The sequence below is a fragment of the Podarcis bocagei genome (genome assembly GCF_964188305.1).
Source record: "Podarcis bocagei genome assembly, chromosome: 1".
In the NCBI taxonomy this organism is placed as follows: Eukaryota; Metazoa; Chordata; class Lepidosauria; order Squamata; family Lacertidae; genus Podarcis; species Podarcis bocagei.
In genome coordinates, this window is record NC_138125.1 from 22716691 (window position 1) to 22743446 (window position 26756).

Consider the following 26756-nt stretch of genomic DNA (forward strand, 5'->3'; position numbering starts at 1 on the left):
GTCCTGTCTTTTGTCAGTGCAAAGGAAGCCTTGGTGGTCTGAGATACTGAAGCTTCACTTCTGGTTCCAATGTGTGTTTGTTTTTAAGTACATCTGAAACAACAACAACTCTACTAAAATAATTGCATATCATAATAGTGATTCAGATGCTGCAGTAGATTTGGATGAGCTGTTAAGGTACTTACCGTAATTGTGGATGTACTGAAACAGGGTGTCATATTATGTAGCTTGGCAGAAAGATAGCAATTTTTGGGGAGAAAGAGAAAAGCACAGGAACTTCCTTAAAAAACTGAGTTAAACGCAGTCCTACAGTGTTTGAGACTTCACAGTGCTTTTGACTGAGCTAATCTTAAACTCCAGAACCTCATCAATTTCAGCTGCCTGGACTGGCTTCACTTCTTAAAAAAATGAGCCCGAGTTCCATTTCGATTATGGAACACTATTAAAACTGGAACACTATTAAAAATGGAATATTAAAGTTAGTCTATTGGCTCCAGAGGCTTAGCAACAGAGGTGCTGTTGGTGGGAAGGAGTTCAGAGAAGTGACAAAGGAATACAGAAAACTGCCTTCTAGTGAGCCAGCTTGTTTGTCTAGTCCTGCTGCAGATTTGGAGTTCTCAAGAGGAAACTATCCCTCCAGAAAGTAGCAAGACCTTGTATTCAGCACCAGACTGAAACAGTGATGAATTCAAATTCCACTGCAAATGAACTTTCAGGAGTGCTCTGCCTCCTCTAACTTCCTAACTCCTCTGTGACAATAGCTGATACAATTTTCTGGTTATTTTCATAGACATGCTTCAAGCTTCGTTGTAAATAATAGGATGTTTTTGGAGAGTTCCTACCATCTCAGAAAGCATGTTAACAGAGAAGTTTAAATAGCAACAGAGTTGTATCCAAGTAAGCCATGTTCCGTGTAGTCCCATTGAACTCAGTCAACTTGAGTCCAATTATTTCAGTGCATCTATGAAAGTATGATTTGCTTAGATAAAACTCATAGATTGTCAAAATCCACACTGTTGACAGCTGGAGACATTAAAACGGGTAGCTAATGTGGTGAGTCCTGAGTGCTCACTGGAAGGACAGATCATGAAGCTGAGGCTCCAATACTTTGGCCACCTCATGAGAAGAGAAGACTCCCTGGAAAAGACCCTGATGTTGGGAAAGATGGAGAGCACAAGGACAAGGGGACATCAGAGGATGAGATGGTTGGATAGTGTGTTCGAAGCTACGAGCATGAGTTTGACCAAACTGCGGGAGGCAGTGGAAGACAGAAGTTCCTGGCGTGCTCTGGTCCATGGGGTCATGAAGAGTCGGACACGACTAAACGACTAAACAACAACAAATGTGGTGATATCAAGATGTTGTGGACTGCAACTCCCATTGTCCGATGGGCAAGGACTGATGGGAGTTGTAGTTCACAACATCTTGATATCACCACATTGGGTACCCCTGCATCAAAACATTATGGAATGCAAAGTAGATTCAGGCCAAAGGGTTTCTGTCTCAGACAGACCAGTAAGGAAGTAAGGACAACAGTTTAGCCATTTCCTCTGACAGGAATGTCACTGAGACACCTGACAGTAATATCTTAGCAGCAAAGTCCAGGCAAAACAGCTTATGAATGACTATGGAAAAGAAGTCTCTCTCTCTTTCCCTTAGAAGTAAGCTTGAATGAAAGCCAGTCAGATATTGGTTTGGTTGATCATTAAAAGGCAACATGAAGTGTTAAAATTTGTGACAGATCTATATTTATAGCAGAATCTTTCATTGCAGGGCATAGCTTCGCTGCCTTCTCATCTGCCAACCTAGAGGCAGCTTGTATAGGCATTAGGGAAAGAAAAGAGCAATTACACATCATATGAGTCATCACGCTTTGTGAGAGGAGCAGTCTTCCACACATTTTCTAGTAATATCATGTTCTGTTTTGTTTAAAAGGGGCCCACGTGGAGTCTTTTTCATGGCTGGAAAAAAATAAATTGACAGGAGGTTTCTTCACATTTTGAGGTGATATGTACAGAATTTTGAAGAACCTTGGAAATGATGAAGGTCCAATGTAGGCTTTCATTTGTTGTTGTTTAGTCGTTTAGTCGTGTCCGACTCTCCGTGACCCCATGGACCAGAGCACGCCAGGCCCTCCTGTCTGCCTCCCACAGTTTGGTCAAACTCATGTTAGTAGCTTTGCGAACACTGTCCAACCATCTCATCCTCTGTCGTCCCCTTCTCCTTGTGCCCTCAATCTTTCCCAACATCAGGGTCTTTCCCAGAGAGTCTTCTCTTCTCATGAGGTGGCCAAAGTATTGGAGCCTCAGCTTCAGGATCTGTCCTTCCAGTGAGCACAGGCTTTCATTTAGTCTTTGTTAATGGCAGGGATAGCCAATATGATGCCATCCAGATGTTGTGGACTACAACTGTCATCAACCCCAGTCATCATGGCCAATGGCCAGGGGTGATGGGAGTTGTAGTGCAAGAACATCTGCAGGACACTGTGTTGACTGCCCCGATTGAGGATGTAAACAAGGGGTTTGGGAATCTGCCCTCAGTTCCAGCCTCTCCCTCAAGATTGGTTTGCTGCCATTTCCCCAAGTACCACACATTATCTCTCTTCTCAGTCCTCCCATTTCTAAGAAGATTATGCTGTGAGAGAGACGTTTTTGCACCTTCTTCTGCTACCATTTCTGCAGCAGCTGTTTACACAGAGGAAGGGAATACAGTGGTACCTCTGGTTACGTACTTAATTCGTTCCGGAGTCTATTCTTAACCTGAAACTGTTCTTAACCTGAAGCACCACTTTAGCTAATGGGGCCTCCTGCTGCCGCCTTGCAGTTTCTGTTCTCATCCTGAAGCAAAGTTCTTAACCCAAGGTACTATTTCTGGGTTAGCGGAGTCTGTAACCTGAAGCGTATGTAACCTGAAGCGTATGTAACCCGAGGTACCACTGTATATCGGGCATGGAGAACCTGTGGCCCTTCAGTTGATTTTGGACTCCCATCAGCCCCAGACACAGTGTTAGAAACTGGGATAGAAAAGCTAGGAGCCAAATGGTTTCTGGGATCTGGGTTTTGGGGGGCAAAACAGAATGTCTAGTTATTAGACATGGCTTATTTTTTTGATAAGCATGAACTCATACGCAATTCACATAAGTGACACATTGTTAATATAACATTTTTATCAGAAATTTTTAATACATGTTTAATTTGGTGTTTACAATAAAAATGTTGGTGCTATATTTCAGTTTTCAAATCACTCTACTCTTTATTGTTAAAATCCTTAGTATATTGTCTATCCTTAACATATACTTTGAGGCTGCAGAGCACTTACATTTCAGTAATCCTTGAGTGTCAGCCAGGTGCAAAAAAATGGCACCCAGACTTTTTGAGGTGCTCACAAATGGAGAATCTATAGGCACAAAATGTGCCTGGCGCCCTGCTAATTTCAAACCCTGCCCAAAGAGCATGACCAATGGCCAGGGATTTGAAGTTCAGCATCATCTTGGAGTGCCACAGGTTCCCCATCCCTATTATAATGTATTATTTTATATACTACTTACTTGCAAAAATGCCTTCCAAGAGGTTTGCAGGTATAAAATAGACCATAAAGAATATAGCCACATGTAATTAAAATGCAATAAAGCAATTTCATCAGGACTTTAAACAGCCACAATTAATATGTGCAATAAACAAGCCCATTACAACAACATAGCAATTCACACAGTTTAAACAGCAGTTATAGCAGAAGCTCAAGTCAGGGGGATCAGTAGCAGCGAACATTGTTTCCAGGCAGAAGGTCCAAGGTTAATTCCTGGTGACTTCCATCTAGAATGATCTGAAAGACACTTGTCTGCCTGAAAAATTGGGAGTGCCGCCGCCAGTCAGAGTAGATATTACTTGGGTCAAATGACAACTGCTATAACTTATCATGTCTCCAGTGCAAATCTTGCCTCTGCTATGACTGCATTAGATATTATGGCCTCAGTTGCCTTGCACTTCTTTTATATGGGGGTATCTTACATGTAGGGGACATGGGTGGCACTGTGGGTTAAACCACAGAGCCTAGGACTTGCCGATCAGAAGGTCGGCGGTATAAATAGGTACCACTCTGGCGGGAAGGTAAACGGCATTTCCATGTGCTGCTCTGGTTCGCCAGAAGTGGCTTAGTCATGCTGGCCACATGACCCAGTAGCTGTATGCCAGCTCCCTCGGTCAATAAAGCAAGATGAGCACCGCAACCCCAGAGTCGGCCACGACTGGACCTAATGGTCAGGGTCCCTTTACCTTTTTTATCTTACATGTATCTGAGGAATCTTGAAAGCAATAATCAATGTACTATAAAATAAATAAAACAGTATTGTAGATGATAAAAAAACTTACCTGCACTGATGATAGTCATTGTTTGGACAGGGGTTTTTTAATTCATTTCCGCAGTCTCACAGTCAGTCAATCAGTAGCTGAACTGGGTTCCACACAGTCACAAAAACAAATCACAGTAATCGAAAAAGCCTCAAAAACAAAAATGCAAAATAAATAGCAAAAACAAAAGCGCCAAACTTAATCAGTTCCAGAAGTCCATTTGACTTCCAAAATCTTTGAAAACAAAGGCACAGCTTCTGATTGGTGCAGGTGCCCGGAAACAATAGCCGATAGTCGGATGTTCGGCTTCCAAAAAACGCTTGAAAACTGGAACACTTACTTCTGGGTTTTCAGAGTTTGAGAACCAAGGCATTTGAGAACCAAGGCATTTGAGAACCACTGTACCACTGTAGTCTAGTCTAGGGATAGACAGCCTTTGAGATCTTTATGTTCCTAATTACTGCTGAGGGGGAGTTTTTATTGGCTAAACATGGTAAAGGTAAAGGTACCCCTGACCATTAGGTCCAGTCGCAGATGACTCGGGTTGCGGTGCTCATCTCGCTCTATAGGCCGAGGGAGCTGGCATAAGATGGCGGCGCGTGTAGATGCAGCGGCTGGTTGCTCCTCAACTCAGAATTTGGCTTTTTTGTCCTGCCAAAATAGACTTGTTTATAGTCGGCAGGACATGTTATCTATTCGGCTAAGGAGTGAGTGCTGCACAAATTGTGAGTGTCTCCGCGTCTGTAAGGAAGATTTTTTGACTTCAAAGAACTGGGGAGTAAAGAGACACAGGAGAGACCGTAAACAGAAGAGAGGCTGCAGAGGAGGAAGGCGATTAAGGCAATTAAGGTTGAAGACACAACATTATAACTTACCGCTTCCCAGCATTTTCTATGCGAATGTGAGATCTTTGGTGAATAAGCTGGAGGAGTGGAAATTGTGGATAGCAACGGAGAAAACTGTGAGTGAATGCTGTCTTCTGCTGCTTACAGAAACTTGGCTGACACCAATTATTCCTGACTCAGCCGTAGAACTAACAGGCTATACAGTGTTCCGCCATGATAGAACAGAGGACTCTGGTAAAAGAAGGGGGGGAGGTTTGTGTGCATACGTGAATAACAGCTGGTGCACAAACCACGCTGTGATAGCCAGTCATTGCTCCCCAACTGTGGAATTTATGACGCTTAAATGCAGACCTATATATCTTCCCAGAGAATTTACAGCAGTACTGATAACTATAGTATACATTGCACCTGATGCGAACATCAATGAGGCAATGGGTCTTCTGCATGATGCCATCAGCAGACAACAAGGCAAGTATCCCGAGGCTGCATTTCTTGTATGCGGGGATTTCAACCAGGCAGATTTGAAAGTGGTCCTACCTAAATTCTATCAACACATAAAGTGTGCAACCAGGGGAGAAAGGACTCTGGACAGGCTGTATACAAATGTCAAACAGGCCTATAAGGCCGAACCACTGGCACATCTAGGCCAATCTGATCATGTCTCCCTGCTCCTGACTCCTGAATATATCCCATTGAGGAAACGGACTCCAGCTATAAAGAGGGATATTACAATATGGCCAGCTCAAGCATCCCAACAACTACAAGACTGTTTTCATGACACCGATTGGGAGGTATTCGCCCAACAGGATGTAGAGACTCATACTGAGCAAGTGTTGGACTATATTAGGTTCTGCACTGAAAATGTAACACGGAGGCGCCGGATAAAGATCTACCCAAACAGGAAGCCCTGGATGACAAGGGAGGTTCAGGGGTTGCTAAAGGCAAGAAATACTGCTTTCAGAAGTGGAAATAAGTCTTTGTACAGCTTAGCTAGAGCGGATTTAAAGAGAGGTATCCGTGTAGCAAAGGAGGCGTATAGACAGCGGCTGGAGAATCATCTACAAAGTAACAACACCAGGCAGGTGTGGCAAGGTGTACAAGAATTAACAGGGTATAAATCCAAGGATTCCCTGGCAGACGAGGGAGGGGCATCCCTCGCAGAGGATTTGAATGCCTTTTTTGCCCGTTTTGAAGTAACATCTGTAGCAACACCTGCTGAGGCCTTACCACCACCACCACCACTCCCTGTGAAGGCCTTGCCACCATCACCATCATCAGTGCAAAGGAATGTAGTAGTCTCTGTGGAAAAAGAAGAGATGAGGAAGGTGTTGAAGGGAATCAACCCAAGGAAGGCCACAGGGCCAGATGGGGTAGCTGGAAGGGTATTGAGAGACTGTGCAGATCAACTAGCAGGAGTTTTCACTGGGATCTTAAATCGATCCCTAGCCCAGGCTATTGTTCCATCCTGCCTAAAGTCCTCTACTATCGTTCCAATAGCAAAAAAATCTAACCCGGAAGATCTGAATGACTTTCGTCCAGTAGCACTCACACCTATAATCATGAAGTGCTTTGAAAAGCTGGTACGAAATTATGTCATTGCCTGCCTACCAGAGGGACTGGACACATTCCAATTTGCTTATAAAACGAAAAGATCGACAGAGGATGCTGTGGCGATTGCCCTCCATGCCGTTCTTGCACATTTGGAGCAGCGGGGGGGTTATGCCAGACTGCTTTTTTTAGATTTCAGCTCGGCATTTAATACCATTCTACCACAACGTCTGATGTCTAAACTGGAAGATCTGGGGCTTCCGTTATCACTTTGTGGGTGGATATTGGACTTTTTGTCAGACCGCCCCCAGAGGGTTCGGTTGGGCCCTTATACCTCTAGTATGCTTAGGACTAACACAGGAACACCACAGGGATGCGTACTCAGTCCGCTCCTTTATATTCTCTACACGTACGATTGTGTCGCTGCTCACCCTAGTAATAGGGTTGTCAAATTTGCAGATGACACAACCGTGATTGGGCTCATCTCTGAAAGGGAGGGTGAAACGGACTATAGAGATGAGGTGGAGCGGCTGACAGAGTGGTGCAGAGCTAACAACTTGCTCATAAATACAAGGAAGACAAAGGAGCTTGTGGTGGACTTCAGGAGACAGAAGAGCAATGTCCAGCCACTTTTGATTGATGGGGTCTGTGTGGAGAGGGTAACAACGTTCAGATTTTTGGGCATTGAATTACAAGAGGATCTGTCCTGGAGTGTCAACACAAGGGGGCTTGTGAAGAAGGCGCAGCAGAGACTGTACTTTTTGAGAATTCTAAGGAAAAACCATCTTCCGCAGAAACTGCTGCTTGCCTTCTATCACTGTGCCATTGAGAGCGTGCTCACTTATGGCTTATGTGTGTGGTACGGAAGCTGTACTACCCGGGACAGGTTGGGGTTGTGCAGAGTTGTTAAGGCAGCAGAGAGCATTGTTGGCTGCCCACTCTCCACCTTAGAGCAGATTTATGCCACAAGGTGCCATAGGAAGGCACTGGACATAGTAAAAGATCCATCGCATCCTGGTCACTGTCTCTTCGAGCTCCTGCCGTCGGGACGGAGATACAGGACGATGAAGACAAGAACAAGCCGTCTTAAGAACAGCTTCTTCCCCAGAGCGATCTCGGCCCTGAATGGGAAGCCTGGACTTTGAAAGTCATCTAATCTTCCTTGCTGTTTTATACTGTATTGTTTTAATTAGTGTTTTTATAGTTGATTTGATTTTGTGTGGAGTGCCCTACCTGGGTGGATGGAGCAGCCAAGTAATTTCGTTGTCCCCGAGAGGGGGCAATGACAATAAAGATATTATTATTATTATTATTATTTGTCTGCAGACAGCTTCCGGGTCATGTGTCCAGCATGACTAAGCTGCTTCTGGTGAACCAGAGCAGCGCACGGAAATGCTGTTTACCTTCCCACTGGAGCGATACCTATTTATCTACTTGCACTTTGACATGCTTTCAAACTGCTAGGTGGGCAGGAGCAGGGACCGAGCAACGGGAGCTCACCTCGTCCATCATTAATATAACAGTTTATAAGAGCGGGAACCAGAATGCAACCTTGCTTCACCCTACACAAATCCAGATTCCCTGAGACAGTTGGATGGAACTTTGTATGCCTCCTTCCGGCAACTCCTGCAGCCAATCTGGTGCCAAAGTATTGTTCTGCTTTCCTTTGGACCACATCAGTGAGGCCGAGAGGGGAGTCTTGTCATCTGGGCAGCCTAGGACCTCCATACGCACTGTCTAGGCATGTGGCCCCGGGGAGGTCACTTGTTATGAGAGCATGAGATAGGCCTTGTGCAGATGTAAGTCAGCTAATCTCATGATGGTAAAGGGGCCAGAAACAGACTGACCACTCACAAGCTCCTTGCAGTGTGAATTTCCACTTCTTTGTCTTCTTCCCTTTAACAACGTCTCATCTGCACAGATGCTAAAGAGGGTTGATGCTAACCAGTCCTCCCAACTTAAGAAATATATGAAGCGGGGATTTGAAGGAGGTTTTCCAAACCCTCGTCAAAAGCGACTCAGGCCTACGCAACTTGTGATTTACCAACCACTAGTCATGCGTTCTTAGCCGCCATGGAAGGGGAAGGGCTATAGATCAGGAGGAGAGCATTTGCTTTAAATGCAGAAGGTGCTGGATTCAGTCTCTGACATCTTCAAGTAGGGTGGGGAATGTCTGCTCTCTGAAAGCTTGGAGAGCCACTGCCGGTCAATGTGAATGTTTATTATTATGGCTAAACAGCCAACATAACCGGCCAATGTAAATAAAACCGAGCTAAATGGACCAGTGTTGTGACTCTGTATATGTTTGCGTCTTATACTCCATGTAGCCCTTATAAATCTCTTGTTTTTATTGCCTTTCTGAGACTACACATCCCAAGGGGCTGTCAAATACCTGACAGACCACAGTATGTGGTGAGTGGGTCACAAATTGTGTAGGCATGGTTTGGTGTTAACCATGGTTAGTGCCTGCAGTAGGTGTAACCCTAAACTATGGTTAAAAACCAACAAAGAACAAAAGAACAGCTCCAGTTCTTTTAATTGTGGTTGAGCGATCAACAGTATTTACTATGTTGGCAGCAAAGAATCCTCAGAACTTTTTCCAGGCTTTTTAACACAATAGGGATTTGTTATTCTTTAACCATAAGAGGAATGTTGGCATACTCTCTGTGATTAAATTTGGTCTTTCCTATGTATGGTAATAGACTCTGACAAGCTATTTAAAGTACCGAAAGTTTGTTTACATGTGTTGTTTGGAAATTCTTTGCAGTTCAGCTAAGCATAGCATCTTTCTATATATGTGTGTGTATATTTCTTACCCTCAGGCCTTTGAGGTACAAAATGCTATCTCCAAGGCATCAGAGAAAGAAAGCTTTAAATTTCTGCATCTGGGCATATGATGAACTACATTGTACTCATTCTTTCTTTCCTTCTGTCTTTTTTAAAAACTTTAACTAGAGGAGTGTACATTCTATGTATGTAATTTTGATGCTGATAGCAAAAAGGTTGAAGAAATTTTGGTTCCTTTTTCAAAGGATTAACATTATATAATAACCACATGAATGTTCAACTAAAATGACTTGAGAGGTCACTGCTAATTCCATGCTTCACATATTCCTGCCATGGGTCTGAGTTGTGTGTGTTTTAAAATATAATTTCCTGTTGAGAACTGCACTTAATGGCACACTTGCATTAAATAACATACTAAAGTGCTGCCTTGGAAAGGCATATACATAAATTATCTGAGTTCTTGGGTACAATCCCTAATGTGATAGGTATGCCCAAGGCCCATTGAATTCAAGGAGGCTTGAGCTGCAGTCCTCAGAAGTGCATCCCATCAAATTCAATGGGGCTTACGCCCTAGTAAACAAATACAGGTTTGCAACCTGGAATCTTATCCACAATTACCTAAGAGAAAGTCTCACTGAGCACAATGGGATGTACTTCTGGGTATTTGAAGAATAGCATTGCACTGCAAAGCACTACTGCACACCATTAAGCCTGATTGATTTCAGTGGCATTTAGATACATCTACTGTAAGTTCCTTTGAATCAGGCCTGCATTTTCAGGTAACACAGCAGAAAATACAAACCTATTACTGATGCAACTGTGGTGTCCTTGCCCACCCCCCACCCACCCCCGGTCACAGAATATATCAATTCTAAAACCACCCATCAGTTCCATATACAGTGGTTCCTTGCGTTACATACACTTCAGGTTACATACGTTTCAGGTTACAGATTCCACTAACTCAGAAATATTACCTCAGGTTAAGAACTTTGCTTCAGGATGAGAACAGAAATTGTGCTCCGGCGGCACAGCGGCAGTAGGAGGCCCCATTAGCTAAAGTGGTGCTTCAGGTTAAGAACAGTTTCAGGTTAAGAACGGACCTCCAGAACGAATTAAGTACTTAACCCGAGGTACCACTGTATTTTTATTGTGTAGAGTGCTTTTTTTCCAAGAAAAATAGGTGCCAGAACTCGCCAGGCGACTTGAGGCAGCCCTGAACAGATGCTGGCTTGACAACAGCCACGGTGGGAGGGATTTTTTTTCCAGCTGGAACTTGCCAGATCTGAGTTCTGGCACCTCTCAGGTGGGCACCATTGCCATGATAAGAGAACAGGGGGGCATTCATGGTGAGGTCCAGCACCTCTTTTTCTAGAAAAATAGAAATGCGCGGAGGTGTGGCAAGCTGGTTTGGGGGTCGCCCCTGGTTCTGGTGCAGGTCAAACAAATGTGCCCTGGCCTCCTTTGTTCTCTTAGATTCAGGCAGATGGCTAGGACAGCTCAGAAGGGCCCTCATGCAAATGTGCATGCATATAACAGTAGAGACTGAATGGGATATGGTTTGAAGAAAAAGGAAATATAAATTAGCCCCGCCCTATAGCTTAACCAATCGTGGCTAGGAATAGCTAGGAGCTAGGTGGAGTCATGGATCTAAAAAAAAGTGTTCCATTTAGACTTGAATTGTTTGTTTTCATCTTCTGAGAAGTACATAAAGGCAAGAAGCAGGTGAGGGGCCCGCAATGGCACCCACCTGAGAGGTGTTGGCGCACTCAGGCTGATTATATGTATTTTTGCAACTAGATGAATGTTGAATTGATCTGGTTTGGAAGAGGGGCATCACAGCAAATATCTCTAAAGACCTCTTCTAACAAGGCTGAAACAGATCTCTTGGGCAAAGGTTCATTTTTAAAAAAAAAAAAAAATTATTAGTTTTCAATTACAATTCAATAATAGCCTCATTATAACAATACCAATTTATAATACAATTATTAATACCAATCTTTCAAATACCGAATTATATAATTTAGATAAAGTGCCCCCAGTGTGCTAGATTTAATGGATTAACTATTTGCTTTATTTCTGCATTCCAAAATCTTATTAATTTCCATTACATTCCTGTCATCATAATCATCCCTTATACAACAACTGCAATATTCATAACTTCTTTTCATGTTAACACATTAAATGATTTATAAAGCTACGAGTGAGGAACTCAAACTATATATTTGTTTTTCCTGTGTATGGCAATTATTCTGTCTGTGGTGTTTCTTCCTGTCCTTGTAAGATGTTATGTCTTTATTTCCCCCGGTTGTTGCTGTTATCCATCATGCCTTGGGCTGATATCCCGTTGTTGTTCCAGAAATTTCTCCATCGCTCCATCCTGTGCTTCATTGTTTCAAAAGTCACTCTGTCCCAATAAATAACCTGTTTTCACTATTTTTCCTCTCAGCCTGGGAAGAAGAGTGGTCTGTTCATTTATTAACCATAGGAAAATATCATGGGACAGTTTATGACTTTCACAGAATTGGAAGGGACTCATCTAGTCCAACCTTCTGCAATGCAGGAATCCTGCCCACAGCCGTCTCTGAGTAGGCTCGAAGCCCCAACCTTCTGTTTAACATAAGGTTACCAGACGTCCCTGTTTCCCGGGGACAGTCCCCAGATTTACAAATCAGTCCCCATACAAAATCCATTGAAATCCATTGAAGTTGAAAAGTGTCCCCGAATTCACTGGAAAAAATCTGGTAACCTTAGTTTAACATCCAGATGCACTGACCCATTGTGCCTTCTTTCAGGCTAGTGGATTCCCACCTCAAAGACTCCTTAGTGTTACAGCTTCACCACAGTTGTATTGAATGCAATTACCACAAACAAATTGGGATTCAGCAGAGACAGTCACCATCAGCTCTGTTGAAGAGCCAGTTCCATCAGGCTTCACCCTCCTTCATCTGTTGCCTGACAGCAGCTATTCCATCAAGCTGTGCTACAATTTTTGGCTATTCCTTTCTTCGAAATCTTTCAGTTACACTTGGCTATGCTATTATGCTAACACCAAAAGTAAAAACCTGAATTTGCTCCCCACACATCCCTTTTGTGCCATGTGCCTGAGGGCAAGGAATTCTTATTCCTTATCTTTGCAAGTTGCTGGGGGGGGGGCTTCTTCTTTTTGCTGAAGAGCGGAGTAAAAATTCTCCAACAAGCTACATGGTCGGTCTTTTAAAAGAGGCCGCGTGGAATATGTGTACTCTGTATCCACGGGGCCTCTTTTAAAGGACTCACCCTGTAATAACTAAGAGCTGCTCTGGAATGCTTTAAAGATAAGGACAAGGTGGTTGTACTGACCCCAGAAGGAGCAGGAAGCCAGGGGAGGAATTTGAAGAATCGTATCACATGCATTGCCCATGAACATCCTCTGCAAATATGAGGGATGAATTGCTAGCCTTGGATCCTTGCAGTGTGAATGCTTTAACCCAGGAGTCATGCAACCAGTCAGGATTTTTTTGCTATTTTTTCCCTTTTCAGATCACTCAGGGTGAACCCCAGAAATCATGCGCCAAGCCGGTAACAGAGAAAGTTACAGACAGTTGCCAACAGATCTGCCAATGTAGACCACCTCCGCTACCGCCACCGCCACCGCCTCCTCCACCCCCCAGGTTGCTCGGGGTCCCATGTAAGTAGAATGTGGTTATTTCTATTTGTGTCAAAAAAAGGCACACCTGGGCAAAGTGCATGTGGGAAAGTGAGTGGGCCAGAGCTAATGTGGGGCTGCTTGCGCACTATATTTTTAAAGCATTGTGGTACCACTTTCACAGTCATGCTTTCCCTCAAAGAATCTTGGGACCTGTAGTTTGTTAAGACTGCTTGGAGTTGTTTGGAGACACTGCTGCCTCATAGAGCTACGATTCCTCAAGTTCCCTCAGAAGAGGGAATTCTCTGAACTCTGGGGATTGTAGCTCTAGGAGGGAATAGAGGTCTCCAAACAGGCTCTCAGCACACTACAGTTCCCAGGATTCTTGTGAGGGGGCGGGGGCGGCGGAAGCATTTAAAGTGGTCTGATACTGCTTTAAATGCATCGGGTGGATATGGCCTCACTTTCATTTTTCCATTTAGAGAACTGGAACATGTTCTGACTAAAAGAGGGAGATGTGTTTTGGCTCGTTGAACAGGAATTTCTTCAGCGGAGCCAGACGAATTCCCTCTGTTCCCAACCAGGTGGCTGTTTTCTCAAAGCAGCTCGTTAACGTTGGAGCCACTGAGTCGTTCATTTCCTATGTTGCCTTTTGATTTGCATTAGCATATACTAAATATTTTATGATCCCGCCTTTCGGTGGGTTTATATTTCCCCCCAGATGCATCCTAACAAGCTCACCTCCGCACGCAGCTTTGGAAGTGTAAATAGATGTGTGGGTGTGTAAGACTGCAAAATTTAGTTTGCTTATCTTTACAACCTGCCCTTCCCTGGATGGTCCCAGGGCAGGTTACAAAACAATGCCACAGTCCTAACCAAGCAGTCCACCCCACCTTTACACCTTTAGATTCCTTCATTGCAGAGGGTTGGACTAGATGACCCTCGGGGACCCTTCCAACTCTACAGTTCTTTGATTCTGTGTTGTCTGTGTGTGTTGGATTTGGAAGAGGTGTCCTTCCACTCAGCTCTCCTGGTCGCAAGGGTCACTCCACCAGTGCCACACTCCCCCTTCCACATGCAAATAGGCAACCAGGAGTGTCATTGGTGGGATATGCAGCCGGTTGAAAACTGGCTGGCTGAAGGCAGGCAGGGAGAGATGCCTTGGACTTCAGTGCTGCACTGCTATGGGGAACAAGCCCCTTTTGAGATGACCATGCTGTAATATCTGGACTCTCTCCATATAAATTCAGGTGTAAATATGTGGATACATAACAGCTTCTGCCCTATCTTCAGTCCTCCATAGTCAAGCCCCCTGGAATCCCATGCACAGCTCAGCAGAGATTGGGGTGGCCTATAACAATATTTTCACCAAAATAGGTATTTTTTTTCTGGTGCATTCCCCTGTAGCATAAAATATGGTTTTCACGTGCACTTTTTTTGCACACTAAAATACCACTGCAAAATTCAAAGAATTGCACACTGGAATTGGACCAGATGCAGGCCATTTGTCCTGTTGCTTGCTCCCTCCATGACTTCAATGAAAACACCAATGCGTTTCAGAAGCCCACCAGGCTTCAGCTAGGCGTTAGTCATCTAGACTATTGCTAGACCCCAGTTGTGGAATGTACCTCCTGCAGAACTCCTAGGAAGCTCGTGTCAGGGTGGTTCCAAGGGTTTGAGTATACAGGCAATTCCCCATTTGCACAGGGGTTGCGTCAGGGCCAATGCATGTGTCAGCAGGCGCACACAAGCCCATTTGCTGCCATTCCACTTCCTAAAACGGTGTGCGTGTGTATCCCAAATGCACACAAATGGAGAGTTTCTATAGGTGTTTTTGCCTTTACACAGAACTCCTTGGAACCGAACCGCCGCGTAAGATGCAATCGTACTATATTACATGAACGACTTCAGTTATTTCCGTTTTTCTCAGTAATCCCTCTGCTTCTTTCATGTAATTGTTAACTTGCCATTTGTTCCCATAAGCTTCTAATTATCTCTGTTCCACTAGGGCTTATCTTTCTCTCCCCCGTACGTTTTGTATATACTTACCGTATTTTTCGCACTATAGGACGCACTTTTTCCCCTCCAAAAATGAAGGGGAAATGTGTGTGCGTCCTATGGTGCGAATGCAGGCTTTTGCTGAAGCCTGGAGAGCGAGAGGTGTCCGTGCGCACCGACCCCTCTCGCTCTCCAGGCTTCAGGAAGCTATCCCAAGTCTTGCAATCCCGGTGGGATGTCCCGCGGGCTCGCAAGGCTTGCGGGCAGCAGCCTGCACCCAAAAGCTGGGGACAGCGGGGAGGCGCAGAGCCGCCACCCCGCTATTCCCCGACCTGATCTGGAGGCTGGCGGGGGGAGAAGCAAGCCTGCTTCTCCCCCCCAGCCCCACAAGCTCGGGGGATAGGGGGATGGCGAAGCGCCGCCATCCCGCTATTCCCCGACGTGATCTGGAGGCTGGGGGTGGGATAAGCAAGCCTGCTTCTCCCCCCCCACAACCTCCAGATCAGGTCGGGGAATAGCGGGATGGCAGCGCTCCGCCATCCCGCTATTCCCCGACCTGATCTGGAGGCTGGGGGTGGGAGAAGCAAGCCTGCTTCTCCCCCCCCAGCCCCACAAGCTCGGGGGATAGGGGGATGGCGAAGCGCCGCCATCCCGCTATTCCCCGACCTGATCTGGAGGCTGGCAGGGGGAGAAGCAAGCCTGCTTCTCCCCCCCCCCAGCCCCACAAGCTCGGGGGATAGGGGGATGGCGAAGCGCCGCCATCCCGCTATTCCCCGACCTGATCTGGAGGCTGGCGGGGGGAGAAGCAAGCCTGCTTCTCCCCCCACAAGCTCGGGGGATAGGGGGATGGCGAAGCGCCGCCATCCCGCTATTCCCCGACCTGATCTAGAGGCTGGCGGGGGGAGAAGCAAGCCTGCTTCTCCCCCCCCCCCCCACATCCCGACAACCTCCAGATCAGGTCGGGGAATAGCGGGATGGCAGCGCTCCGCCATCCCGCTATTCCCCAACCTGATCTGGAGGCTGGGGGTGGGAGAAGCAAGCCTGCTTCTCCCCCCCCCACCATCCCCACAACTTCCAGATCAGGTCGGGGAATAGCGGGATGGCAGCGCTCCGCCATCCCGCTATTCCCCGACCTGATCTGAAGGCTGGGGGTGGGAGAAGCAAGCCTGCTTCTCTCCCCCCCCCCCCAGCCCCACAACCTCCAGATCAGGTCGGGGAATAGCGGGATGGCGGCGCTCCTGCTTCTCCCCCCCACCAGCCCCACACCCTTCAGGCTTCAGCGCGCCCTTCCCGCTGTCCCCCGACTTGGTTAGAAGGCTGGGGGGGGAGCCTGCTCCTCCCCGTCGCCAGCCCCGCAAACTCGGGAGACAGCGGGAGAGGCGCAGCGCGCCATTCCCGCTGCCCCCGACTTGGTTAGAAGGCTGGCTGGGGGGGGAGCCTGCTCCTCCCCGTCGCCAGCCCCGCAAACTCGGGAGACAGCGGCAGGGGGCAGCGCGCCTTTGCCGCTGTCCCCCGACTTGGTTAGAAGGCTGGCGGGGGGAGAAGCCTGCTCCTCCCCGTCGCCAGCCCCGCAAACTCGGGAGGCAGGGGCGCAGCGCGCCCTTCCCGCTGTCCCCCGACTTGGTTAGAAGGCTGGCCCAGCCCCGCAAACTCGGGGGACAGCGGGAGAGGCGCAGCGCGCCATCCCGCTGTCTCCCGACATGGTTTGGAGGCTGGCGGAAGGCTTCCTCCTCCCCCAGCCCCGCAAGCTCGGCATGGCTCTGGATCCCGTTCTGGGGGAGGGGGAAGCTCGGGCTTCCCCGCCCCAGCCCCGCGCCTGGCGGGGGGGGATAAATTTTTTTTGCCTTTATTTCCCCCCCCCCCAAAATCTAGGTGCGTCCTATGGACCGGTGCGTCCAATAGTCCGAAAAATACGGTAATATATACAAAATATAATTATACTTGGTGCTGTGGGTTAAAGCACAGAGCCTAGGACTTGCCAATCAGAAGGTCGGCGGTTCGAATCCCCGCAACGGGGTGAGCTGCCGTTGCTCGGTCTCTGCTCCTGCCAACCTAGCAGTTCGAAAGCTTGCAGTGCAAGTAGATAAATCGGTACCGCTCCAGCAGGAAGGTACCGTATTGTTCGCCCTATAGGATGCACTTTTTCCTCTCCAAAAATGAAGGGGAAATGTGTGTGCGTCCTATGGGGCGAATGCAGGCTTTCGCTGAAGCCTGGAGAGCGAGGGGGGTCGGTGCGCATGGACCCCTCTCGCTCTCCAGGCTTCAGGAAGCTTTCTGCAAGCTGTGGGAGAGCTGCGTGCCTGCACCCCGAAACCTGGGGCGCGCTGAGCTCAGCACACCCCAGGCTTCGGGCTTCGCACAGCTCTCCCACGGCTTGCGGATAGCAGCCTGTTCTGGAGGTTGGGGTTGGGGGAAGCTCGGGCTTCCCCCGTCCCAGCCCCGCACCTGGGTGGAAATAAAAATTGTTTTCTTTATCCCCCCCCCCGAAAAACTAGGTGCGCCCTATGGGGCGAAAAATACGGTAAACGGCATTTCTGTGTGCTGCTCTGGTTCGCCAGAAGCGGTTTAGTCATGCTGGCCACATGACCCGGAAGCTGTACGCCGGCTCCCTCGGCCAATAAAGCGAGATGAGCGCCGCAACCCCAGTCGTCCACGACTGGGCTTAATGGTCAGTGGCCCCTTTAATCCTTGCTAAAATTAATGCTATGGAGCTGCAGTTTCCATCATCCCCAACTGACCATTGACCATACTGGCTGAGAGGTTGGGGAAGAGGGCTGTGGCACTGTGGCTCTGATGCTCACGTGGAGTTGCAGGGCAGCGGTGCGTGTGCATCCTCAGTGTGCAAATGGAGCTGTTGCTATTGTGAATGCAGAAACACATGCTCTCTGTTGCTTGAAATTGCACTAATTGTTAATAATAGTTGCGAGATTCTTTGCTCTCAGCTCATTGTGTCATCACACTGTGCACCAGGAGGGGTGCCTACCAGGTTAAAAGTGGTGCCTAGTAAGTGAAGGCCTTCACAGGAAAACCTACTTTTTATTACCGAAAATTGCCCAGTTGCCTGCAATTTGGCATTTCATTCATTTGGAAAGAGAGCTCGTACCATTCATTCCTATCAGCGCTCAACTAAATACCTCTTTATACATCATTATGGGAATGTAATATTTATGAAAGTCTCTCTCTCTCTCTCTCTCTCTCTCTCTCTCTCTCTCTCTCTCTCTCTGTGTTTGTGTGTGTGTGTGTGTGGATAGATAGCACCCATCTATGATTGTGCCATTTTTCAACTCCCCAAATGAAAACCCTGTCAGTGTCCTCATTTGCAAAATTAAAAAAGTTAATACCAGTCCTTGCATTCTTTAGAGAAATATATTAGCAGGATTAGGGCTGGAGGGAATGAAAGAAGCAGATTTGTCTTTCTGCTGCTCTCTGTCTTTGTCTTGGAAATGTTTCTTTGCAAGGGGATATTTGTCTGTATCTGTGCCACACCGCAGGGTGTAAAGCAAGGAGCAAAATAACAGTATTTTGTACCATTTGGCAAAGATACTGTATATTGATAGCTTTAAAAATAAAAAGTCAGTAGATTGAGTTTCAGGAAGAAAAAAAGTGTCAGCGTTTAGGAGGACAGTGTACTGACTGAATCACTTTCTTCCATCCCCGCCCCCAAAATAGAGAAAACAAAGGGTATCTGAGCAGCCAGATCTCTCTGGCTTATCTCTCTGGCTTTGTTTTGGGGCCTGTCCAGTGACTACATTGGGCAGAGAGACCTGTACATGCAAGCAGAAGGTGCTTGGATCCACTTTGGGGAAATTCTCTGTAGCAGTTTATGATTTTAGGTGTTTGACCAAAAGCAGGTTGTTGTTTTTCAGGTTGTTGTTTTTCAGCCTTCAGCTGAAAAACTTTAATTTCTTGGTTATACATATTTTCAGGTTTTTCCCCTGTGCTTCCACTTAGGTGTCAAGTTGTTATTTATTTGTTTTGTCTTGTTGATAAGTTGTTTGATTGCTTTTAGATTTTGGAGGGGTCATGAAGTTGGTATTTATTGCATTTTGTGGATTAGCTTTTATTGTATGTATGCTTTATTGTTTTAGGCTGCTATACTCTTTAAAAGGGATGTGGGTGGCGATGTGGGTTAAACCACAGAGCCTAGGACTTGCTGATCAGAAGGTTGGCGGTTCGAATCCCTGCAATGGGGTGAGCTCCCGTTGCTCGGTCCCTGCTCCTGCCAACCTAGCAGTTCGAAAGCATGTCAAAGTGCAAGTAGATAAATAGGTACCGCTCTGGCGGGAAGGTAAACAGCGTTTCCGTGCACTGCTATTGTTTGCCAGAAGCAGCTTAGTCATGCTGGCCACATGACCCGGAAGCTGTACGCCGGCTCCCTCGGCCAATAAAGCGAGATGAGCGCCGCAACCCCAGAGTCGGTCACGACTAGACCTAATGGTCAGGGGTCCCTTTACCTTTACCTTTACTCTTTAAAAACAAATAAGTACATTTGCCCCTGGAGCTTTCTCTGATATTAAAGTAACCAGGATAGCCCCTGCTCATGCAGAGTCTTTATGTGTACATTGTCATACAATTAAAGACACCTTGGTTGCCTGATTATACGGCTTCTGTTTTAGCCCATTAATTGATGCATTCATTAGGCCTTCAAACATTTGCATGAGCATAAAGCAATATTTCAAAAGCCTATTGTTTCCGTTCTTTGATGATGCTCACACATGCTGCACCAGGCTCTTTCAGATTAACACAGGAAGCTGCATTACACCAGATCAAAGTTTTTGTTCATCTAGCCCTGTAATGTCTACTCTGACCAGCGAAACTGTGCTACCTGAGGCAGGTATTGTGAATGTTGCCTCCCCTTCCTTCTCAGTGCTGCACTCTGGGGAATGGGTCCTTCATCAAGCATTGTGGGCAAGGTCGGTCCAGGCAGCATCTGTGCCACTAGTAATTTCAATAAAAATCACAGTCATAATATAATAATAATAACTAATGTTATTTTTCTAGAAAAAGAGGTGCTGGAACTCAACATGAACACCATTGGTGTAGCCGGGGGGGGCAGGGGGGCAGCTACCACCCTAAATCAGTCAAACTAAATAGAAATCAATACAAATCTGAGGTTTGCCCCCCAACAAAAGTCTGCCCCCCCCCCAACAAAAATCCTGGCTACGCCCATGATGAATGCCCTCTTTCTCTTAGAATGGCAGTGGCACCCACCTGAGAAGTTCCGTAACCCCTGAGAGGTGCTGGAACCGAGTTCCTATGAGTTTCCCCTGAAAAAAGCAATTATTATTATTTGTAGTAGTAGTAGTACTCTGCCCATCTGGCTGTGTTGCTCCAGCCACTCTGGGCGGCTACCAACAACAGCATAATAAAACATCAAACATTAAAAACTTTCTTATACAGTGTTGCCTTCTGGTGTCTTCTAAAAGCTGTATAGTTTTTTATCTCCTTGACATCTGATGGGAGGGCGTTCCACAGGGCGGGCGCCACAACCGAGAAGGCCCTCTGCCTGGTTCCCTGTAACCTCACTGTAACCACCAGAAGGTCCTCGGAGGTGGACCTCAGTGTCCGGGTTGAACGATGGGGGTGGAGACGCTCCTTCAGGTACATAGGGCTGAGGCCATTTAGGGCTTTAACGGTGATGTATACACAGTAACAGTGGTGCATATTATAAACCTAGTTAAAGTTACTTTAACTAGCCATGAACTGCTGGCTGGCTTTTGAGCAGAAGGAGCTGGTTGGCTCTGCAGGCAACTGATGTGGTGGTGCATGATCACATTGCATGAGCCACATAGTTCAAGCTCTGCCTCTAGAAGTGACTCTCCAGGTTCTCATGTAGAGATGTGATCCTCTTTTTTCCTTTTGTTTGTTTTTTAATAAAAAAACCCACTAGAAATGCCAGAGATTGTACTTGGGACCTTCTGCATGCAAAACATGAGCTCTCATACTGAGCTAAGGTCTCCCTCAAATCTTTTTTTTAATTATTATTATTATTATCTCTGGAACTCAAGGTCTTCAATCTCAGCCACGATAATGGCCCCAATTTGTTACTGATTTGTACTTGTACCCATGCCAACATAAAAGAGATGGGGGGAAAAACCTTTCCAAGTAACTACTTGGCAAGTATTCCAGCACAAAGTGTACAGTTCAGTTTGGTGGAACTTGGAATGTTTGTGCAGTTGTCATGAACGGAAACTTAATCGGCATGGTTATCTCAAAGCCTTTTGGGTTGAGGCCTAAAAGATCAGGGACTGGGTTGCTAGATAATAACCTTATCAACTTTGGGGCTACTTTTACATGTGAAGCTTTGGGCATTTTTTCTTGACCTGTTGGTGACCTTTATGCTCATTTAAATTTTGTTGTCTGTTAATTCTTCATATAGCTGTTGATTATTATTATTTTAGGGCTGTCTTGTAGTGATACTAAACTTTTAATTATGCTTTTATATTTAGATGGGACAGTATCCAACTAACTTGTTCCATCAGTGCAAGGATTTCTGCTTGTGCATTGGAATTTGACTCCTCCTCTCCCCATGCACCCCCTAAATCTCTGCTTACCCCCCACCAAGCCTCTGTAGCAGAATTGGGGAAGACACATGGTGGGGAGTTCCATTGCACAAGTAGAAATCCTTGCGCTGACAGGATGAATGAGTTGAATAATGCCTCTGTGTTTCATGTGAAGCACTTTGAGCACAGATGTATTTGTGGGAAATGTGGTATGCAAATAAATTGACTTACGGTGATGATATGTAGCAACAAGAGAGCTGTTGGGCTGCAGCTCTGAAAGATGAGAGAGAGTGTGTGTTGCTCTTTGTCTAATCCACAGTCCTCAGCTATGGGAGCAGCTGTGCTCTTTCTTGTTGTTGTCGTTTAGTCGTTTAGTCATGTCCGACTCTTCGTGACCCCATGGACCAGAGCACGCCAGGCACTTCTGTCTTCCACTGCCTCCCGCAGTTGGGTCAAACTCATGCCGGTAGCTTCGAGAACACTATCCAACCATCTTGTCCTCTGTCGTCCCCTCCTCCTTGTGCCCTCCATCTTTCCCAACATCAGGGTCTTTTCCAGGGAGTCTTCTCTTCTCATGAGGTGGCCAAAGTATTGGAGCCTCAGCTTCAGGATCTGTCCTTCCAGTGAGCACTCAGGGCTTATTTCCTTAAAAATGGATAGGTTTGATCTTCTTGCAGTCCATTGCTCTTTCTTACCAAAGGTAAATTCTTCAGGGGAAGAGATCTCAACTGCCCAGAAACAGCTCGTTGGATGGGGCAGAGCCACTATGCAAGTATCCCAGCGAGTGAGTCTTTGTTGCTTACCATGAATGACAGGGAGGATACAAGTATTTCCTCCTCTCCCTCCTATAAGCAGCAGTGACCCACCTGCTGGGAAACCAGCATAGCAACTCCACTCCACTTAGGACTCAGCTATACAGCTGCAAATATAATGTTTTAAGTGTGTTTTAAGTGCATTATAGAAATGTGATACTAGATGGTGCTGGTGAGCTAATGGCAAGTTCCAAATATATTTTGAAACGTTTTTAAAAAGCACTTTCGTAGCATTTTTAAAAATATATGCGTATGTGTAGATTCAGCCCCAGTGAGCTGCTGCCACTGCAGCTGCCCACAAATACATTTTTGAAGGTCACTTTGCCTTCCTCACCTTCTGCTTCTGTAGGGTTTCAAAGTGTGGACCTCCAGATGTACTTGCAGAGAACTTGTGTTGTTGGGTGGATGGAGGTCAGGGAAGGGACTAGGGAGTACAATGCCTCTCTGCATGTTCAGTATATATGGTCAGTGGAACAAGTGAATTAGATTTTTAATGTTTCTTCATTAGACTTTAGCATGAGAGCTCTTCAGGATGAGACCAAAGGTCTTTTTTGTTGAGCATCTTGGCTGATCAGATACCCATGGGAGACCTGGAAGCTGGATATTAGTGCAATAGCCTCTCTTGCTGTTCCCCAATGACTGGTATTCAGAGCCAATCATTATTAGCAGCCATTGATAGTCGTATCCTTGGTAAATTTATCTAATCACATTTTTATTCACTCTGTGTGTGTGTGTCCATATCCTTCCATCTCCAATGAAATGAGCTCAAGAAAACATCTATGGTTCTTCCTTCTCTCCCTTCATTTGATCCTCACATGTGAGGTATGCTGGGCTCAGAGGGAGTGACTGGCCCATGGCTCAAGGTCAGTGAGTGACTGAGTGGGAGATTTGAACCCCTAGCTCTTTGATCCTAGTCCACGACTCTTATCAACACTACACCATGCTCCTATTATCCTTTAAGCCAGTGGCCATCTCCACATCTTGCAGTCCCAAATTCCATAGTTTTAACTATGGGCTGCGTATTCCTTTCTCATTTGATCTCTGTTAAATAGCTAGTTGAAATCCCTCTGGTTTTGCTGTGAGTCCCTCTCTCTTTTAGCAATATTGTTCCATTTGGGTAAAAACGTTTCAATAAAAAGAAAACCCCAAATGTTAGCCCATTTGTCCATGCCCTTTGCTCTACAGACTGAAGACTCAGATGCTTCAGAGAATGTTATTGATGAGTCAGATGCTGCTGATTTTCATCCAAAGTAATCTCTAGGCTCCCCTGGCAGTGGCGGGAACAGAGCTGTGCTTCGTTCTGACAATTCAATAAATGTATCTTAATTGGCACAAGCCCCAACCTGTTAGAAACAAGATCCAAGCCATTGTCCTGATTGCCTGCACAAGCTCATTGCAGAGAGTCATTATGGTTTCAAGCTGCTGTTGCTTTTTTTTTTTTTTTTTGGATGTTGAAAGGCATTATATTGTCTTAAAATTCACCATGCAGAAAAGAGGTGGAATTAGAATACTTCAGATATCAGAAAGCAAGAGTCCCAATCCCCATACAGCCATGAAACTCACTACGTGACTTAGGGACGGTCACTGTGTCTCAGACTAACCTACTTCACAGGGTTGTTGTGACAATTAAACAAGGAGTGGGAAAAGTATGTACCTTACCTTGAACTCATTGGAGGAAACACATGGTGTAAGTGTAGTAACAATGACAACAGAAACAAAAAATATAAATTCACAGGCAAAACATCTGAGGATTAAAATTTCTGCAAGACAGCAATTAAAAATGAATAATAATAATTCCAAAATGCAGCATCAGAAAAAGATGGTTACGTCTTGTAATGACTAACAGAAGATAGTTTGCAAGTAAGCGTTTATGTAGGGTCCATTGGCAACTTTGAGATCTTCTGTATACTTTTTCATAATATTACAGTTTGTGCTTGATCTCTTTTTTATAATCTGAGGAAAGGCTTTGAAAAACATTGCTGCATGTATCCTGATTTGCATACAAGATAAAATTTTACCACACTATATACAAACCAAACGGTAGCTAATTTTAAGTTGGTAAGTCCAATTTTCTGCGCTGGCTATTGGTCATAACTCACTGGACTGAGAATTCAGTGCCAAAAGTTCTGCTGTTTTCCAGTGAGTTAACTTAAGCTACACCCATCCTGCCTTTTCACTTTGTAATGTCTGCTTACATTGCAAATTTATAATAAAAGACACATAACTTAAGAACCAAGATTCTGAAAGCAGCCAGCCCTAAAATGCAAACTACAATAAACAGAATGAGCTGCAGCATCAAAATAGAACCAGAGGTTCTATTAATGCTTGTTTGAAAGCATGAGAAAATAAAATCTTTTTTTAAAAAAATGTATTCAGAAGATGAGGGAGTAGACGGGCACTGGTGAATGTTTCTGGGAAGGATATTATTCCGTTCTTGCAAGGGAGTGAAGAAATACAGATGCTCCCACTGATTTGAACCATTGGCACATGTAGTCTGGTATGATCTAACTTTGGCAGTGCCTCTGCAAGGATTCAAGGCTAAATTACATTTGACATTAAAATGCATTTTTGCACTCGAAATTTACTTTATTAAAAAATGCAAAAAGCAACCCTCCAGGATGCGGGTGGTTACTGAAAATTATTGGGAACTCAGCAGGCTGGATGTGTTTGTGTTAACCCTTTCCTCCCCTGCTGCAGTCCCAGTGAAAATTGCTTCTTTTTCTATTGGGAGGAAATCCCTCACTGCTGACAACGGCTATTTTAAAGAACACTCACATTTAATGCAAAGACACATTTAAGCACCAGGTCTTCCTAGTTAGGCCCTTTCCCTGAGATCCTTTAGCTGGAGTTGCTGAGAATTGCATCTTGGACCTTATACACTGAGTCCATGCCTGGGCTGATCTTGCTTTAAGGCTAGTACCCTCTAGGTTTGCAGCTGGATCCCTTTAATTCACTTGCCATTTGTAAATTTATGCAAGCCACTATTTTCACACAGACGGTGCTTCGAGGTGCCATCCTCCAAATAAACCTGACCTTGCAGAGTTCTCCCTGAACTTTCCAGTGTTCAGAGAACAGAACGGTCATGACTGTAAATAAAAGAGCTATTAGAACTTCTGGTTCAGGGCCTGACACAGCTGAGGAAAGAAATCATTTCTTGCATTCTTGTTTCTGTAGCCCCAGGGGCCTTGCTGTAGTACATTCCGTTTTGACCTTGGATGAAACCACTTTTTAAGAAAGTGGAAAGCAAGAGTTTATTTGAGGGAAATTGGCACTGTGCCTGCTTCCCTATTAGTCTTTGGAAAAAACGGAGCATTCTGTATATTGCGTATGGCACAGGACACTAGAAACATTTGGTAAGGCTGTACATTCACACTATACATTTAAAGCAGCGCCGTACCGTGTTAAACAGTCACATTTTCTACCAGAGAATCCAGGAAAATGTAGCTAAGAGTGCTGAGAGTTGTTAGGAGGCTCCTTTCCCACACATACAGCTACAATTCTCAGGGTTGCCTGGGGAGAGGAATTGATGGTTAAACCACTCCCTGGGATTTGTAGCTTTGAAACTTAGGCCAGCCTTCCCCAAGCTGGTGCCCACCAGAAGTTGTGGCTGAGGAGTCATCAACAGATGCCTACAGAGGCCTTCCCTGAGTCCTCTCCCCTTACCAATTTTGCTTGAAAGAAGTACTGTGTTGTAACTGAGAGAACAGGTGGATCCCTGTCCACAACACATCCTCTTGTTCACAGATGTGCCCATGGCCCGTCACTTAAATTGGCAATTCCTGCTTTGGGCTGCAGTCCGCCCAAGTGAGCATGGCGCCAGTTTGGGAAAGGCTGACGTAGGCATTTGCCATATTCTGGACCAGAGCAGATAACTGCTTCCCAAAGGCTGCAAATAAAAAGATGACAGCTTCTATCATCCAGCTCGTAAACTGGGCCAAATGAGCTTGCCTCAGCATGTTCAGTAATATGAAGCCTGTTCATTGTCTTCAGCTTGTCAACCTCAATATCGTTCTGCAAATTTCTAAATAATTAGTGTAGAGACAACCCCCGTTTAGAATGTGAGGAGAGTACTTTATAGTCGAACATGACTGAAAGTACTTTTGAAGAAAGCTGTTTCATTTACTGTACTGTGGGATCGTTTTATTTTGTGGAATATTCAAATGGAATATTTGTTTTGTTCAAAATATTTATATCCCACCTTCCACCTGCAGTTTTTGAGGTGGCTTTCAGTGCACAGCTTGTGACTGATTATGCAGGGTGGGGTTGACCTCCCCCCCCCAAGTGTTTCATTC

The 26756-nt window shown here is 45.6% G+C and overlaps 1 protein-coding gene across 4 annotated transcripts in view; it reads left to right on the plus strand.

Annotated features, from left to right (window-relative positions):
* The window catches only part of PRIMA1 (proline rich membrane anchor 1), a 61914-nt gene that overhangs the window by 11197 nt on the left and 23961 nt on the right, over positions 1 to 26756 (plus strand). For all 4 annotated transcript variants that reach the window (XM_081174547.1, XM_081174550.1, XM_081174548.1 and 1 more), the window contains exon 3: positions 13046 to 13193. In XM_081174547.1, the coding sequence (XP_081030673.1) occupies positions 13046 to 13193 (148 nt within the window). The remainder of the gene's footprint in view (positions 1 to 13045; positions 13194 to 26756) is intronic.